This window comes from Podarcis raffonei, chromosome 6 (genome assembly GCF_027172205.1).
Source record: "Podarcis raffonei isolate rPodRaf1 chromosome 6, rPodRaf1.pri, whole genome shotgun sequence".
NCBI classification, from domain to species: domain Eukaryota; kingdom Metazoa; phylum Chordata; class Lepidosauria; order Squamata; family Lacertidae; genus Podarcis; species Podarcis raffonei.
Genome location: NC_070607.1, coordinates 30,186,732 through 30,200,456, shown reverse-complemented (window position 1 = coordinate 30,200,456; position 13,725 = coordinate 30,186,732). Strand labels below are relative to the sequence as shown.

General features: G+C 42.8%; 1 protein-coding gene across 4 annotated transcripts in view; it reads right to left on the bottom strand.

Moving 5' to 3' along the window:
* COL24A1 (collagen type XXIV alpha 1 chain) overlaps positions 1-13,725 on the bottom strand; it is a 164,700-nt gene that overhangs the window by 37,615 nt on the left and 113,360 nt on the right. For all 4 annotated transcript variants that reach the window (XM_053391866.1, XM_053391864.1, XM_053391865.1 and 1 more), the window contains exons 29-35: positions 12,831-12,884; positions 12,108-12,152; positions 11,948-11,992; positions 9,392-9,445; positions 4,273-4,326; positions 3,428-3,481; positions 2,465-2,518 (exon numbers count right to left, since the gene is read on the bottom strand). In XM_053391866.1, the coding sequence (XP_053247841.1) occupies positions 2,465-2,518; positions 3,428-3,481; positions 4,273-4,326; positions 9,392-9,445; positions 11,948-11,992; positions 12,108-12,152; positions 12,831-12,884 (360 nt within the window). The remainder of the gene's footprint in view (positions 1-2,464; positions 2,519-3,427; positions 3,482-4,272; positions 4,327-9,391; positions 9,446-11,947; positions 11,993-12,107; positions 12,153-12,830; positions 12,885-13,725) is intronic.

The window sequence follows — 13,725 nt, the reverse complement described above, 5'->3', positions numbered from 1 at the left end:
TGCTGGCTTTCGTATTTTTGAAAGCGCGATTGGTATTTGCCTGTTTTTCACAGAATGCCCTGGTGCAACCTGAGATTGTTAAGATATATATAAAATCGGGCGGGCCCATTAATCAGCAAAGCAATGCTTTCATTATCATTCTAAGATTGTAGTTGGGTTTCAATAATAATAATAATAGTAGTAGTAGCAGTAATAATAATAATTTATTATTTATGCCCCGCCCATCTGGCTGGGTTTCCGCAGCCACTCTAGGCGGCTTCCAACCGAATATTAAAAACAATATAGCGACAGACATTAAAAACTTCCCTAAACAGGGCCGCCTTCAGTTGTCTTTTAAAAGTAAAATAGTTCTTTATTCTATCATGTCTTCTACCAGAAATGTCTTTTTCTAGCCTGAAGATGAGTTCATTGTTTTTGCTTGGATTGAATAACAACATTATTTTAGTGTCTCCACTGATGACAATGGATTTTTGTTGCCTTCATATTGAAGAGAAATCAGAATTATAGAAGTCTAGAATGCAGCAAAACTGTGAAATGCCTACATAGTTGAAAATGGGCTATAATAAACATACAGTGGTGCCTTGCAAGACGAAATTAATTCGTTCCGTGAGTTTTTTCGTCTAGCGAATTTTTCGTCTTGCGAAGCACGGTTTCCCATAGGAATGCATTGAAAATCAATTAATGCGTTCCTATGGTCAAAAAAAGTCCAAACAAAGCCAAATTTGGTACAACAAATTTAATTTATTAAGTGCTCTTTAAAGTCACACATACTGTAAAGAGCATTTCAAAATTCAAACCCAGAATTTTTTTTAAAAAAAGCAGAGTGGCCCAATGGTCACAGAAAATCATAAAAATGCAGAAAAAAACCACACAAGCTTCCAGACTCTTGCAAACCCCTCCCCAACTGTTCCCCCAGCCACCCTGCACACAGAAATTCAAACCCAGAATTTTTTTCGTCTTGCGAAGCAAGCCCATAGGGAAATTCGTCTTGCGAAGCAGCTCGAAAAACGGAAAACCCTTTCGTCTAGCGAGTTTTTTGTCTTGCGAGGCATTCGTCTTGCGGGGCACCACTGTACCACGCCACACCACAAGGCAGCGATCGTCATCACATCTGGCCATTAGGTTTCCCTCGTCTTTGTCCTTTTTATACTCTATCTATGGTTCTCTTGCTGTGATGTCATGATTCCAAAAAGTTTTTGTGCCCCACAAAATATTTACATTCTTTTAAAAGCTATTTTTAATGACAAAATGTCTTTGTAACCCCATCAAAACCCATCCAAATGTGAACTTTGATACTTTGACCGCACTCATTTTTACATGCAGCCCTTGAAGGGTTAACCAAAGGGGTCCTTATACAGAAAAAGGTTAGCCACTGTTGCCTTAGATTTATGTCTCTTCCTCTTACACAATCCAACTTTATCTAATCCACAGTTTCCATTGCATACAAATCATCAAACTATGTTTTGCACTTGACCTCCAAACCATAAGTGAAAGCCAATATTTTGACTGTGATTTCCAATTCTGGTTTGGAGGCAAGCACGAACAATAGTTTGCTGTAATTATGAACTATGGTTTGCCCTAAACAGGCAGATGTGAATGGAATTACAGTACACAAGGATAGGAGGGAGGGGAGGAAACGAACATGCAAATCTAATTCATGTAACACTAAGTTTGACAAGTGAACCATTGTGTTCAGGTTTCTTGGACCAATATTAATATTTTTTTCAATGAGGAACAAGGCCCAACTGTGCTCTTTGACTCACATTAGCCAAGACTGAAAATAAAACAAACTCTGATATTAATTACAATGCCTATTGCAGTTATTCCCAAAACTGTGTTCAAGGCCGCAATGGCATAAGTATGCTACAAGGAAAAAGAAATACGATTAATTCAGGTTTCTTGTGAACCTGTTTCTCTGCAGGATTTACTGCTCTAGCCTTCCTTGCTTCCAATGCATCTCTACTGGGAACAAGTTATTCTTATATCACCAGGTGTGACTGGATCTTGCCATCCATTGCTATGGGCTTACCTTCTTCCAATAAGGAGGCACACCCAGATCACTGATGTAGAAACTGATGGGGGAAGGAGGCAAATCTTACTCAAGAATGCTCTAAAAAGTAATCCTATTCAGATGTAAGAATGAAGTGTGTTTCCATTTTTCATTCCGGAAAGAAACATGTCTCCGTTATGAGAAGTTTAGATAAGGCTGACCTAAAGCCTTCTTATACCTACTGTAGTCCTGTTAACATAAGTTTATTGTCTTTTTCAAAAATAAGATATCTACACTAGTCATAACTAGTCATATTTAAGCCTCTGCTTCTGATGATGCTGAGAATTTTCCAGGCATAGGAATCCAAGAGTCTCATTCATCCCTTCTCTGGTTTCATAATTTGCATGCCGCTCTGCATTTCTAAAATTCAGGACTCTCTTTAGTTCCAAAATATATTTCATATTTACCACTTACTCTTAAACCTTGTTCTCCTGATTCTCCAGCATTGCCAACAGGTCCAGCATCTCCCTGTGACATACAACACAAATACATGAAGCCTACGGACTACATAACAGGAGCAACAGAACAAAACATTATATCTAACATGGCAGAAGTCTTGTAACAAAATAAACTCAAGCAGCAACAACATTTTGTTTTGCATGCAAACAGTAAACGTATATTGTTTGGTTGGAGAACTAAATTGCAAAAACTGGAGAACTGAACTTTGAAGTGTTTCAGTTTGTTGGTTCAAGAAGTGAAAATCAGGCAGCATTTTATTAAAATGGTAACAAATCAATTTTATCCTTCATCCTTACTTAGAAGTGCATCTGTTTCCCACATTGCTGGGCTTCAGACATCAATTCAAAATGTTTTAAATTTGCCCAGGCTTTCACAAATTAATAATGGGTACATCAATAATGTACATATTTCTTTTTAAATTAAACTATTACAAATGCTCTCTCTCTCTCTCTCTCTCTCTCTCTCTCTCTCTCTGTGTGTGTGTGTGTGTTTAGTACTGGTTTATTGCATTTTGTTCGTATGTTTGATTTACATTGCCCTGGGCTCTTACTGAGGAAAGGTGATAAATAAAGAAAAATTATTTTGCAGCAAGACAAGCAGGTAGATTTGCAACAAGTACTTTAGAATTTTGCAAGCATCTCTATTTGTTTGTCTTATTTATAACTCACTCAATCAATTATATCAATAGAGAAGTTGGCAGCCTTTCATCTTTCTTTGAACCACAGGGATTTGGGCTCCTGGCATGCATACCAAGCACACAGGCCCATTTTATTTTTAACAACAGCCATTCAGCTCAGCAAGAACATGCGATACTCAGGTGTGCCTGAGATCTAATCAAATGTGGCCTGAGAGGCAACTCCCCACCTCTTTCTCCCCATATCCCAGAAGGTCTCCCTGAAACAGCGTGCAAACTATTACCTTTGTGCCTGGTTCTCCTTGTGGCCCTGGGTCCCCCTCTGGGCCAGGTGGTCCCTGAATTGAAAACATAAGCAAGCTTATTCACTTTCCACCACTAAATGCTTCCCACCATAAAAGCAAGATGGAGCACACAAAGAGGATCACACAGCTAGAGGGGGAGGGATTAAAATAGAAGGTACACTTCTCCCAACAGGTTTGTGCGTTAACAGGGTCCCATAAAACCCTTTCTAAGGTGCTTGAATGCCATCTCTTCTACAGGTCTTGGTGCTTCTTACCTTGTCCAGGTCAACAATGGCCACTGATGACCCCTTGCACCTGCTTTCCTTCCAGACATGTGTCCTGTTCACATCCCAACATCCTTCCCTATGTGTTGCATCCTGCTTGGGCTGCATAGCTGAACATCTGATAACACACTTCCAACCTATTTCCAAGAAAAACTATTTCCCTGTGTGATAGCCAATGGGCACACTTAATCGGCATCATCCTAATTCACACACCGGTCACCTTGGAACGCTCAGTTTTGCTGAAGGTGGCTATCCTAAAATTGTATGCATCCCCTCCCTTTCCCCCAATAAACTCACGCCAGACTTCTAGGACTTTGTCCTTAGACCGTTGGGGCAAATTCGACCCAGCCTTTTTTCTTTATTTTTAAACACATATACAGAATGCACACATTATGAAGTGTACGATAACGCTAGCCAGCTCCCCTCCCAGGGCCAGAAGAGGCGCAGCGAGTGACTGGGCTGCTTGCAGCCAGCCACACCCATGTCTTTGTAAGGAGCAATATCTGCAGAGCGCAATTACTCGAAGTGCAATAAAACAAGGTGTTCCTGTGCAATACTCACTTCAAAGCCTGGTTCTCCTACAGGACCAGCATCACCTTGTTGTCCCCTTGGTCCCTAGTATTAAACAAAAGTTTATGTATGAATGCCATTCAGTTATCTTTTTGTAGAAACTAGTACAATTATTTACTACAGCAGCTCTTCTCATAAGAAATGAATGGAAGGATTGCTTTTATAGACCTATACCTGTAGTATTAGCGCATGTCAGAATATATACGAGATTCAGTCTGCTCCGTCTAAGGATTATTCTCTTCCAACTTGGACCAGAAATAAGCTTTCTGTCTCTGTTACACTATCCTCCTTTTGACTAATATAGACTTTGTTTAGATAGGATGTAATTTGTTTTCTGCTTTGTTTTGTTAAGGCAGCCTGGAATTTAATTAAGTGAAAGTAACTACGCAGGTGGCGCTGTGGGTTAAACCACAGAGCCTAGGACTTGCCGATCAGAAGGTAGGCAGTAAGAAACCCTGCGACGGGGTGAGCTTCCGTTGCTCAGTCCCTGCTCCTGCCAACCTAGCAGTTTGAAAGAACATCAAAGTGCAAGTAGATAAATAGGAACCGCTCCGGCGGGAAGGTAAACGGCGTTTCCGTGTGCTGCTCTGGTTCGCCAGAAGCATCTTAGTCATGCTGGCCACATGACCCGGAAGCTGTCTGCGGACAAACACTGGCTCCCTCGGCCCATAGAGCGAGATGAGCGCCGCAACCCCAGAGTCGGTCACGACTGGACCTAACAGTCAGGGGTCCCTTTACCTTTACCTAACTACGAATAACAGCCTTGTTAGTTGTTAGTTCAAAGAAAAGAGTGAGCATTTATTATTGTATTATTATTATTATTAGAAGAAGAAGAGTTTGGATTTGATATCCCGCTTTATCACTACCTGAAGGAATCTCAAATCAGCTAACATTCTCCTTTCCCTTCCTCCCCCACAACAAACACTCTGTGAGGTGAGTGAGGCTGAGAGACTTTAGAGAAGTGTGACTAGCCCAAGGTCACCCAGCAGCTGCATGTGGAGGAGCGGAGACACGAACCCGGTTCACCAGATTACGAGTCGACCGCTCTTAACCACTACACCACACTGGCTATTATTATTATTATTATTATTATTATTATTATTATTATTATTATTTTATATACTGCTGACTGTAAAAACAAACAAACCTCAAAGCAGTTTACAAAAAAAAGTGGGGCTCCCTTTATGCTGCAAAACAAATACATGTTAGCCTAGTGGGAGTTTGGAAACTTTTACATGCGAATTGACTAGTGCTAGTCTTTCACCTGAGTTCGGAAGGTTTTTTTTTTTTTTTAATAACATGGGAGGGTGATTTTGTGGAAGAACCCCTACCTTTCCCTGTCATCTGCATACTTCCCCCCATTATTCTCTTCACCATCCTTCCTCTCTGATTCCCAGTAAAACATTCAAGATGGGGAAGGGGACCCTTATCAGTTTTATCTGCATATTTACAAAAAACAAAAATGATGCAAACCACCAAGGGTGAATGAAACCCTGTATCTTATTTATTAATTGTTATTTACAATTTTACCCCACCTTTCCTCCCAAAGGATCAGGGTGGCATTTTATGGTTCTCCCCTCCTCTCATTTTATCTCCATAATAACCCTGTGAAGTAAGTTAGCTTAAAAGGCTATGTTAGGTTACCAAGGGGTTGCTTGAGAGCAAGTAGGCAAATGCCTCCCCGCTCAGCTGTGAAGCCTTGCTTTTGATGCCAAAATAAACTTTCTCTGTGCAGAGCGCCACTCTCCCATGGCTGGCTCATTCACTGGCAGAATCTGTGAGTGGGCGGTCCTTAAACCTTCCCCAACAGAGTAGTTTCTTGACGCCCAGTCTGCGCCTACCCTCTCTGCGCAGAAGCCTACTGCGCAGGGAGGGCATGGGTAACGGAGGACCTCTCTCCTCCCCACTTTGCCCAGGCAAGGTGTCCTGGCACCACCTCGCCTCCTCCGAGCCCTGAAGCTCCTCTCCACTGGAGGCGTGGTTACTCTCCTCCGCTGAGGAGGTGCTGCTTCCCACAATCTTTGGGGGCTCTCTGTAATCCATCCGGCTTTTCCCCTCTCACCCCTTAGCCGATGGCAGTTCCCTGACAGGCTGTGACTACCCCAAGATTACCTAGTGAGCATCCTGATTGATGTGAACTGTGGTCTCCCAGATTCTAGTCCAGAGGTGCCATTGTCTCAAGACTATTGAGGGGGCCCAACACTATATCCCGATGTCACAAGGAGCCAGAGGGCAGAGCCGAACGCCCTCTGAAACTCCGAAACTGCTTTGGCCCCTAGGAGTTGGCACGCCTGTTCTAGTCTAACCACTAGGCCACATTGGAGCAGGAGGAGAAGGAAAGCCTATGTTGCAATGTGGGGAAAGCAAATGAACCCATGGAAAAGCTGACAGAAGGCAGAGAGACAGGCAGGGCAGCAATCACAGACAAAGTTGAAGTGGTGGGGGAGGAAATTCCTCTCCCCCAGCACCACAGTAAACAGGATACTGCTGAGAACTTATCAACAGGTGCCTTCCTGAATTTTAAAACAAGGTCCAAATTACTTCAAGGAACTGGAATTTCACCATTAGGCAGAAATCCATATGGCAACCTAAGCGCTTTGAGCACCTCCGCTGTATTCTGCTGCTTCGGGTGTCATGAAGATTAGGGTTTGATCGAACAGGCGAATGTTTTTTTCCATACTATTCCCACGGAGCTCAGACAGACTTGGCACAGACACCTTTTTCTCATGACTCCAGTGGAAAACCAGAAGTCAAAGCATGTAAGTGAACAATACTGGAAAGCTCAGGTGCAACCAAGAACACAAGTGGTCACCAGCACAGATTTTAATGAGGCGGTGTGACACTGAGATGAAATCCTTTTCAAAGTATAGCCAGTACTACCTTGCAACCTCAATGGAAGGATCTTTGTTATGCACTAAAAAGAGAATTCCAAAGCAAAGCAGAGAATTCCAAAGCAAACGCCCATCGTATGATCTAGTTGAGATTCCAGCATTGCAAGGAGTTTGACTAGATGATCCTCAGGGTCCCTTCCAACTCCACAATTCTATGATTCGATGATTGGTTGCTTAGACGCTGGGTTTCTCTAACTTGGGTCTCCAATTGTTGTTGGACTACAGTTCCCATCATCCCTGGTCACTGGTGCTGCTAGCTAGGGATGATGGGAGCTGCAGTCCAATAACAGGTAAAGAGCTAAGTCTAGAACCCTGGCTTAGAGCATCTTGCCCAAGTTTTTAAGAACACAGAACAAGCACCTCTTTGCTTTTTGTGTCCATCTGCAACATGCAATTTCCCTAGCAAAGCCATTTCAACCTTCTGACACTGGGATAGGGAACCTGTAGCTCCCCAGATGCTGCTGGACTGCAATTCCCATCAGCCCCAGGCCAGCATAGCCAATGGTCAGGGATGATGGGAGTTGGGAGTCCAACATTCATCTGGAAGGCTTCACAGTCCTCATCCCTTTAGCTGCTCACATTTTCCTCCTGAGCTCATGCAGTGAAAAATATGTGTGAGGGATTGTCCCACATGATATATAGATAACACACTCACTCACACACATTTATCTCACACACTATGCTGTGAGATATGATTTTTCTCACCCTCTGCCTGCTAGATTTATATTGTATTTCTAGCCAAAAAAAGGTTATGCAACAAATGCCTGCAGGCACACTTCTGAGATAAGTAGGCGCAAAGCCAGACCTTGAAAAATTGACAGTGGTGTAAATCTTAGAACTATATTGCTGATGTAAAGGAACATTGCAGTATATTTTTACATCACTTACTGGGAAGAGTACTTTTTCATAACAATGAAATCCCAGAAGTAATGTTGACTTTTTGACATGTGAAATAATAGCTCCAGTGCTGCTTCAATCAAGAAGCAACATATTACTGCATGACATATGTTCGTTTTTTTCTGAATTTCATTGTGTTTACACCTTTCAATTGATTCTACATTATATTGCATTTTCAGTGGTTTTAAACATAAATAAGATCCGTATAGAGATGAGAACAAGAAGACATTATCCAGCAAAAGAATGTCTGGTGTTTACAGCACGGTACTTTTTGATAAAGTACCAACAGGGCAATTGCATGCAGCTGTAACATTACAGAATGTCTAGAGGCAGAGAGCAACACAGAAGCCACTAACATTAGTATTTAAAAACTATTTATATGAACATGTAATGTAGATTTGTCTACCTCCAAGCAACACGGAGCTGCATAAGAAATACGATTATACCAACCTAACTATTGTTGGATATGTTTTGCCAAAGCGATGCTCTTAAACTCAGAACAACTGCTTATGCATGCTGACAACTTCACACAACAATGTGGGTGAACAGCATAATAACACAAACAGTATTTTATACAGCAGCATCAATGCGCACAAACATATGACAGGTGAGCGGGGAGGAAGGGAGGAGGAGAGAACACTGATATCGCCTACTTCAGGGAGAAGGAAGCTGTAGCCCTCAAATTCCCATCATCCCCAGCCAATATGGCCAATTGCCAGAGATTATGGGATCTGCAGTTCAGCCATATATGGAAGGTCACAGTTTCCCTATCGGTGATCTAAGTGTTCTAGGAGAGAGTTCCCATAAGGGGCACTCCTGGAATAGAGATGCAGTCATTTAAGGATACCATGGAATTTGGGAAGCGTGTATTGCTCTTCCATTTGCCTGAGTTGTCTGCATCTTCCAACCACAAGCAACATTAGGTGTCTGTAACATTACTGCAGGCACTGCAAAGTTATATGTGGGAGTGCCAGAAAAAGCAGACTGCTTCATCTGGTGGTGGGTGCAAATGATTAGACTACTACAAGCTCAAGTAGCTAAGCACCAACATGAGCAGATTTTTCTCATGCACTACCACAGGCTAAAATAATCATGTAAACAGACTGCAAGTACAAATTAGTAATTAGTTTAGCAGCACAAGCCTATACATGCTTACTCAGAAGCAAGTCCTATTGAATACAATGAGACTTACTCTAAAGGGCTTAGTATAGCTCCTTTTACAAGGTCTACTTAATTACAGTGCAAAATGCAACATCTGTTTTCCAAGGAATTCGGCATGGCATGGGAAAATGTTATAGGAGAAATCATAGAAATCAACTTACTGGTTCACCCATAGGACCACTGTCTCCTGTGTTTCCTGGAGGACCAGGCAAACCCTAAAAGCAGAAAGCCAACAGAAAAAAAAAAAGGTTGTTTCAAATTCCATTTAAAAGGCATTACATTCCTTGGCCTACACAATCAAAACACTGCTCACAAAATCCCTTCAGTGACATTTATGGTTTTCTTCCCAGCTCTTACCAAATTAACTCTTGTGGTTAATTGGTTAGCTGCTTTGCCAATTAAAAACAGAAAAAAGCTGGATCCTTAATAGTATTTGGAGAAATGAATGTACACAAAAACTAAGTTGGTCCGTTAAGTTCAACGGGTCTATTCTGAGTCAAATACTATCCATGATAACTGATAATAAAATGACATTTTTTGCCAAATCAAACCTGGTTATGCCTGCTGTAGCTTGATTTTAAAAAGGTAAAGGGACTCCTGACCATTAGGTCCAGTCGCGGCCGACTCTGGGGTTGCGGCACTCATCTCGTTTTATTGGCTGAGGGAGCCGGCGTACATCTTCCGGGTCATGTGGCCAGCATGACTAAGCCGCTTCTGGTGAACCAGAGCAGCGCACGGAAACGCCGTTTACTTTCCCGCCGGAGCGGTACCTTTTTATCTACTTGCACTTTGATGTGCTTTCGAACTGCTAGGTTGGCAAGAGCAGGGACCGAGCAACGGGAGCTCACCCGTCGCGGGGATTCGAATTGCCAACCTTCTGATCGGCAAGCCCTAGGCTCTGTGGTTTAACCCACAGCGCCACCCGCGTCCCTTGTTTGATTTTACATCGCATTAAAAGTTCAAAATCAAAGCAATAATATCCTAAAGCAGGTGGGCACAGCAACGAGTTTAGAAGGCAAAACAATGCACCTCTTTTATCCTGATGAAGTGTTTCTTCTCTGTAGGTTTTCTTACTTTCTAGTAAACTGTGTATTTCAAATGTTCTTCAAATGAATACAATAAAGACCACGCTTGTGGCACTTTAGAAAGCAGCAGGAAGGGGGCAGCAGATTTCCAAATTAAACAACAACAACAAAACAGCAGGCAAACATGTCAAGTAGATCAATGGCAATGTTAATCAGGATGACTGAAGTATCACAGTGCATTGCAAACACACAGGCTTTCCCCAATAAATTTTGGGTTTCTCTAGATTTTTATTTCCCCCTTTTAAAAAAACCTATATTCTCTGGAAGTTCTCTCATCTTTTTAAAATGATTCTCCAAGAAAACCCATGTTTCCATGTGTGACTTTGCCATACTCTCTTAAGAAAGACAATTGGTCAAAAAAAATACAAGCTACGTTGCTCGATCAAGCCAAGGTCCAGCATTCTCCGTACAACGATAATCAGCCACAGATATTCACAAGCGTAGAACGGTGGAGTTCCTATCCATAGGGTACTCAACAGCCAGTTTAGATCCTACACTGCAGAACTGGCTCTTCAGATAGGGTGGATTTGCTACACAAGCTTCTCTGCTGGTGGGCCCCTGTTGCTGACCAGGAGGAGGTCAGTACAGTGCAAACGCGCTGGAAGGAGTGCAAGATTGGCTGCATCTGGGTGTTTGCACCATGCCTACCTCCCTGCAGCTCTCCTTCCAGTCAGCAACAGTGGCCCCCCCCCCTGCCGGAATAACAGCTGCTTCTGCTAACTTTGCCTCTTGTTTGCCATTCTGTCACCCTTTCAATCAGCAACAAATTATTTCCCCTGTCTGCTCCTTCTGCCACTTTTATAACATTTCAAAATCAAATCTCTTGGGAAAATAAATTTATATGCCTTTTTATTATTATTTTGAGCAAACCACTTGAACTCTGTTAAAGTGCAACGTCACAACTGTCCCCTTCTGTTCCCAAGGTTTTGTTTCACAGTGCAAAGCAGAATTTGATGGCTTCAGTGTGAGCAGAGGATTGGCAGGAGAGGGGAAGAGGTTGTTCAACTCTTTCTTTGCCAAATGCTTATTTGCTCAAACCTGCCGCCCCCCGGCAGTGGGGGGGACGGGACAAGAATATGCTGCTCCAATGCTCTTGCCATACAGTGGTATCTCGGGTTACAGACACTTCAGGTTATGGACACTTCGGGTTACATAACCCAGAAACAGTACCTCGGGTTAAGAACTTTGCTTCAGGATGAGAACAGAAACCGTGCAGCAGCAGCGGGAGGCCCCATTGGGTAAAGTGGTACCTCAGGTTAAGAACAGTTTCAGGTTAAGAACGGACCTCCAGAACGAATTAAGTTCTTAACCCGAGGTACCACTGTATTGGGGAAAGTGTTGCTGGAAGTCTGAAGGGGATTAACTGATGTCAATGAAAGCGTTAAATAGTCCCCTACCCTCCTGTCAAGTCTCTGCTCAATCTGAAGCCACCAGCCACACACACATCCCAAAAAGGAACAATTATTCTGTCCTCAGTAGCAGTAGTAATATAGAAGGGAAGCTTAGTTAGATCATAACTGATCAACTGAAGTCCTTCAGATGAAAAATGCAAAATAATACAGGCACACATAATTAGGTTTTGGGCACAATGGCAATATAAAGAATTCTTCTGCCTAAGTATGAAGAACTTACTGCTGTTCCTGGGCTACCTCTTTCTCCAGGGTTTCCAGCTTTGCCCTGCTCAGACACAATTAAGAGAATGGTAATGTAAAAAAAAATTCTAAAAAGCATCTTGCTACAATTGCAACTGTAAATATAAATGCTGAAAGAACACTACTTCTCTGGCACGTACAATGAGTCCAGGGATGCCTTTCTTCCCTGTGTCACCACTCTCTCCCTGGGGGGAAAAAGGCAATAGAAAGCCAATTTATTGTAAATTTACAATCAGAAGTTGACAGTTTCTTCAGTTCGTCTTTTAAATCCCAAACCAGGCACAGGCAAACTCCAGCCCGCCAATGTTTGGGACTACAATTCCCTTCATCCCTGACCACTGGTCCTGTTAGCTAGGGATGATGGGAATTGTAGTCCCAAACATCTGGAGTGCCGGAAATTTGCCTATGCATGTCGCAAACCATGGGCCTTTTGTCACCATGTACATAGACAGAGAAATGCAGAGATCAATATTCTACTAATAAGTGCCATCAGCACAAGGAATTCTGCTTGAGCCATCGGACATTCCCTCTCCTGCTTTTGTATGTGGGAACCCCAGAACAGATTTAGGTGAGTGGGGAGGGGGAGGTAATGGGAAAACGTTCTTGTGCACAAAGAAAAATCCTTGCACTGGTGAAATGTTCACCTTAGTGCTATGCTGAATTCCACCAAGTACCCCATTATTTATTTCAAAATGTATACATCACTTCCACGCCAGTTCACACGAGCAGCTGACAAGAATGCTTATCACAGGAACCACACAGAGCTGAAAGCAACAACATCTCAACAGCCTTTGCTTTCATCCACCTTCTACCAGCATGATGACAAACTTTCTGAAGTGCAAGAAAGAACAAGTTAGTATTACCTTAATACCTTGTGTCCCTTGCTCTCCCAGAGGACCATCCTGGCCTCTTGGTCCCTACAAATTAAGAAACAAATTTCTGGTATATAAAAGGGGCATTTCAGTACTCGTGCAATAGTGTGTGTGTGTGTGTGTGTGTGTGTGTGTGTGTTAGGGAGAAAAGCTTCTCTCAAGTTGGCAGCATTTCCAGCAATAGCTCTCTTATTGTTTTCATGAAAACAAGTTGTATGACTGCTGGCATTTTAAGAATAACCCAAAGGCTTACTCCTATGCAAGGCCCACTGAAATCAGAGGAAGTGGTCCTGAATAGAGAGGGGTGAGAAACTGAAAACGAACCTGCCTAATGTGCACTTTCTGAAACAATACGTGAACTGAAATTCACACATCTTTGAATTTTGCAATGCAGTTCTGCAACCGAGTAATTCGTACAAAAATTATATAGTAGGGAAAGTATGCATAAAATGCATATATTCGTGAAAATAACTTATAAAAATGCATTATATTGGGGGAAAGCGTTTTGTAAAAATGTGTATAGTGGGACTGGACCATTAGGTCCAGTCGTGACCGACTGGGGTTGCGGCGCTCATCTCGCTTTATTGGCCAAGGGAGCCGGCGTACAGTTTCGGGGTCATGTGGCCAGCATGACTAAGCCGCTTCTGGCGAACCAGAGCAGCACACGGAAACGCCGTTTACCTTCCCACTGGAGTGGTACCTCTTTATCTACTTGCACTTTGATGTGCTTTCGAACTGCTAGGTGGGCAGGAGCAGGGACCGAGCAACAGGAGCTCACCCCGTTGCGGGGATTCGAACTGCCAACCTTCTGATCAGCAAGTCCTAGGCTCTGTGGTTTACCCCACAGCGCCACCCGCGTCCCTCAAAAATGTGTATATCAGACAAC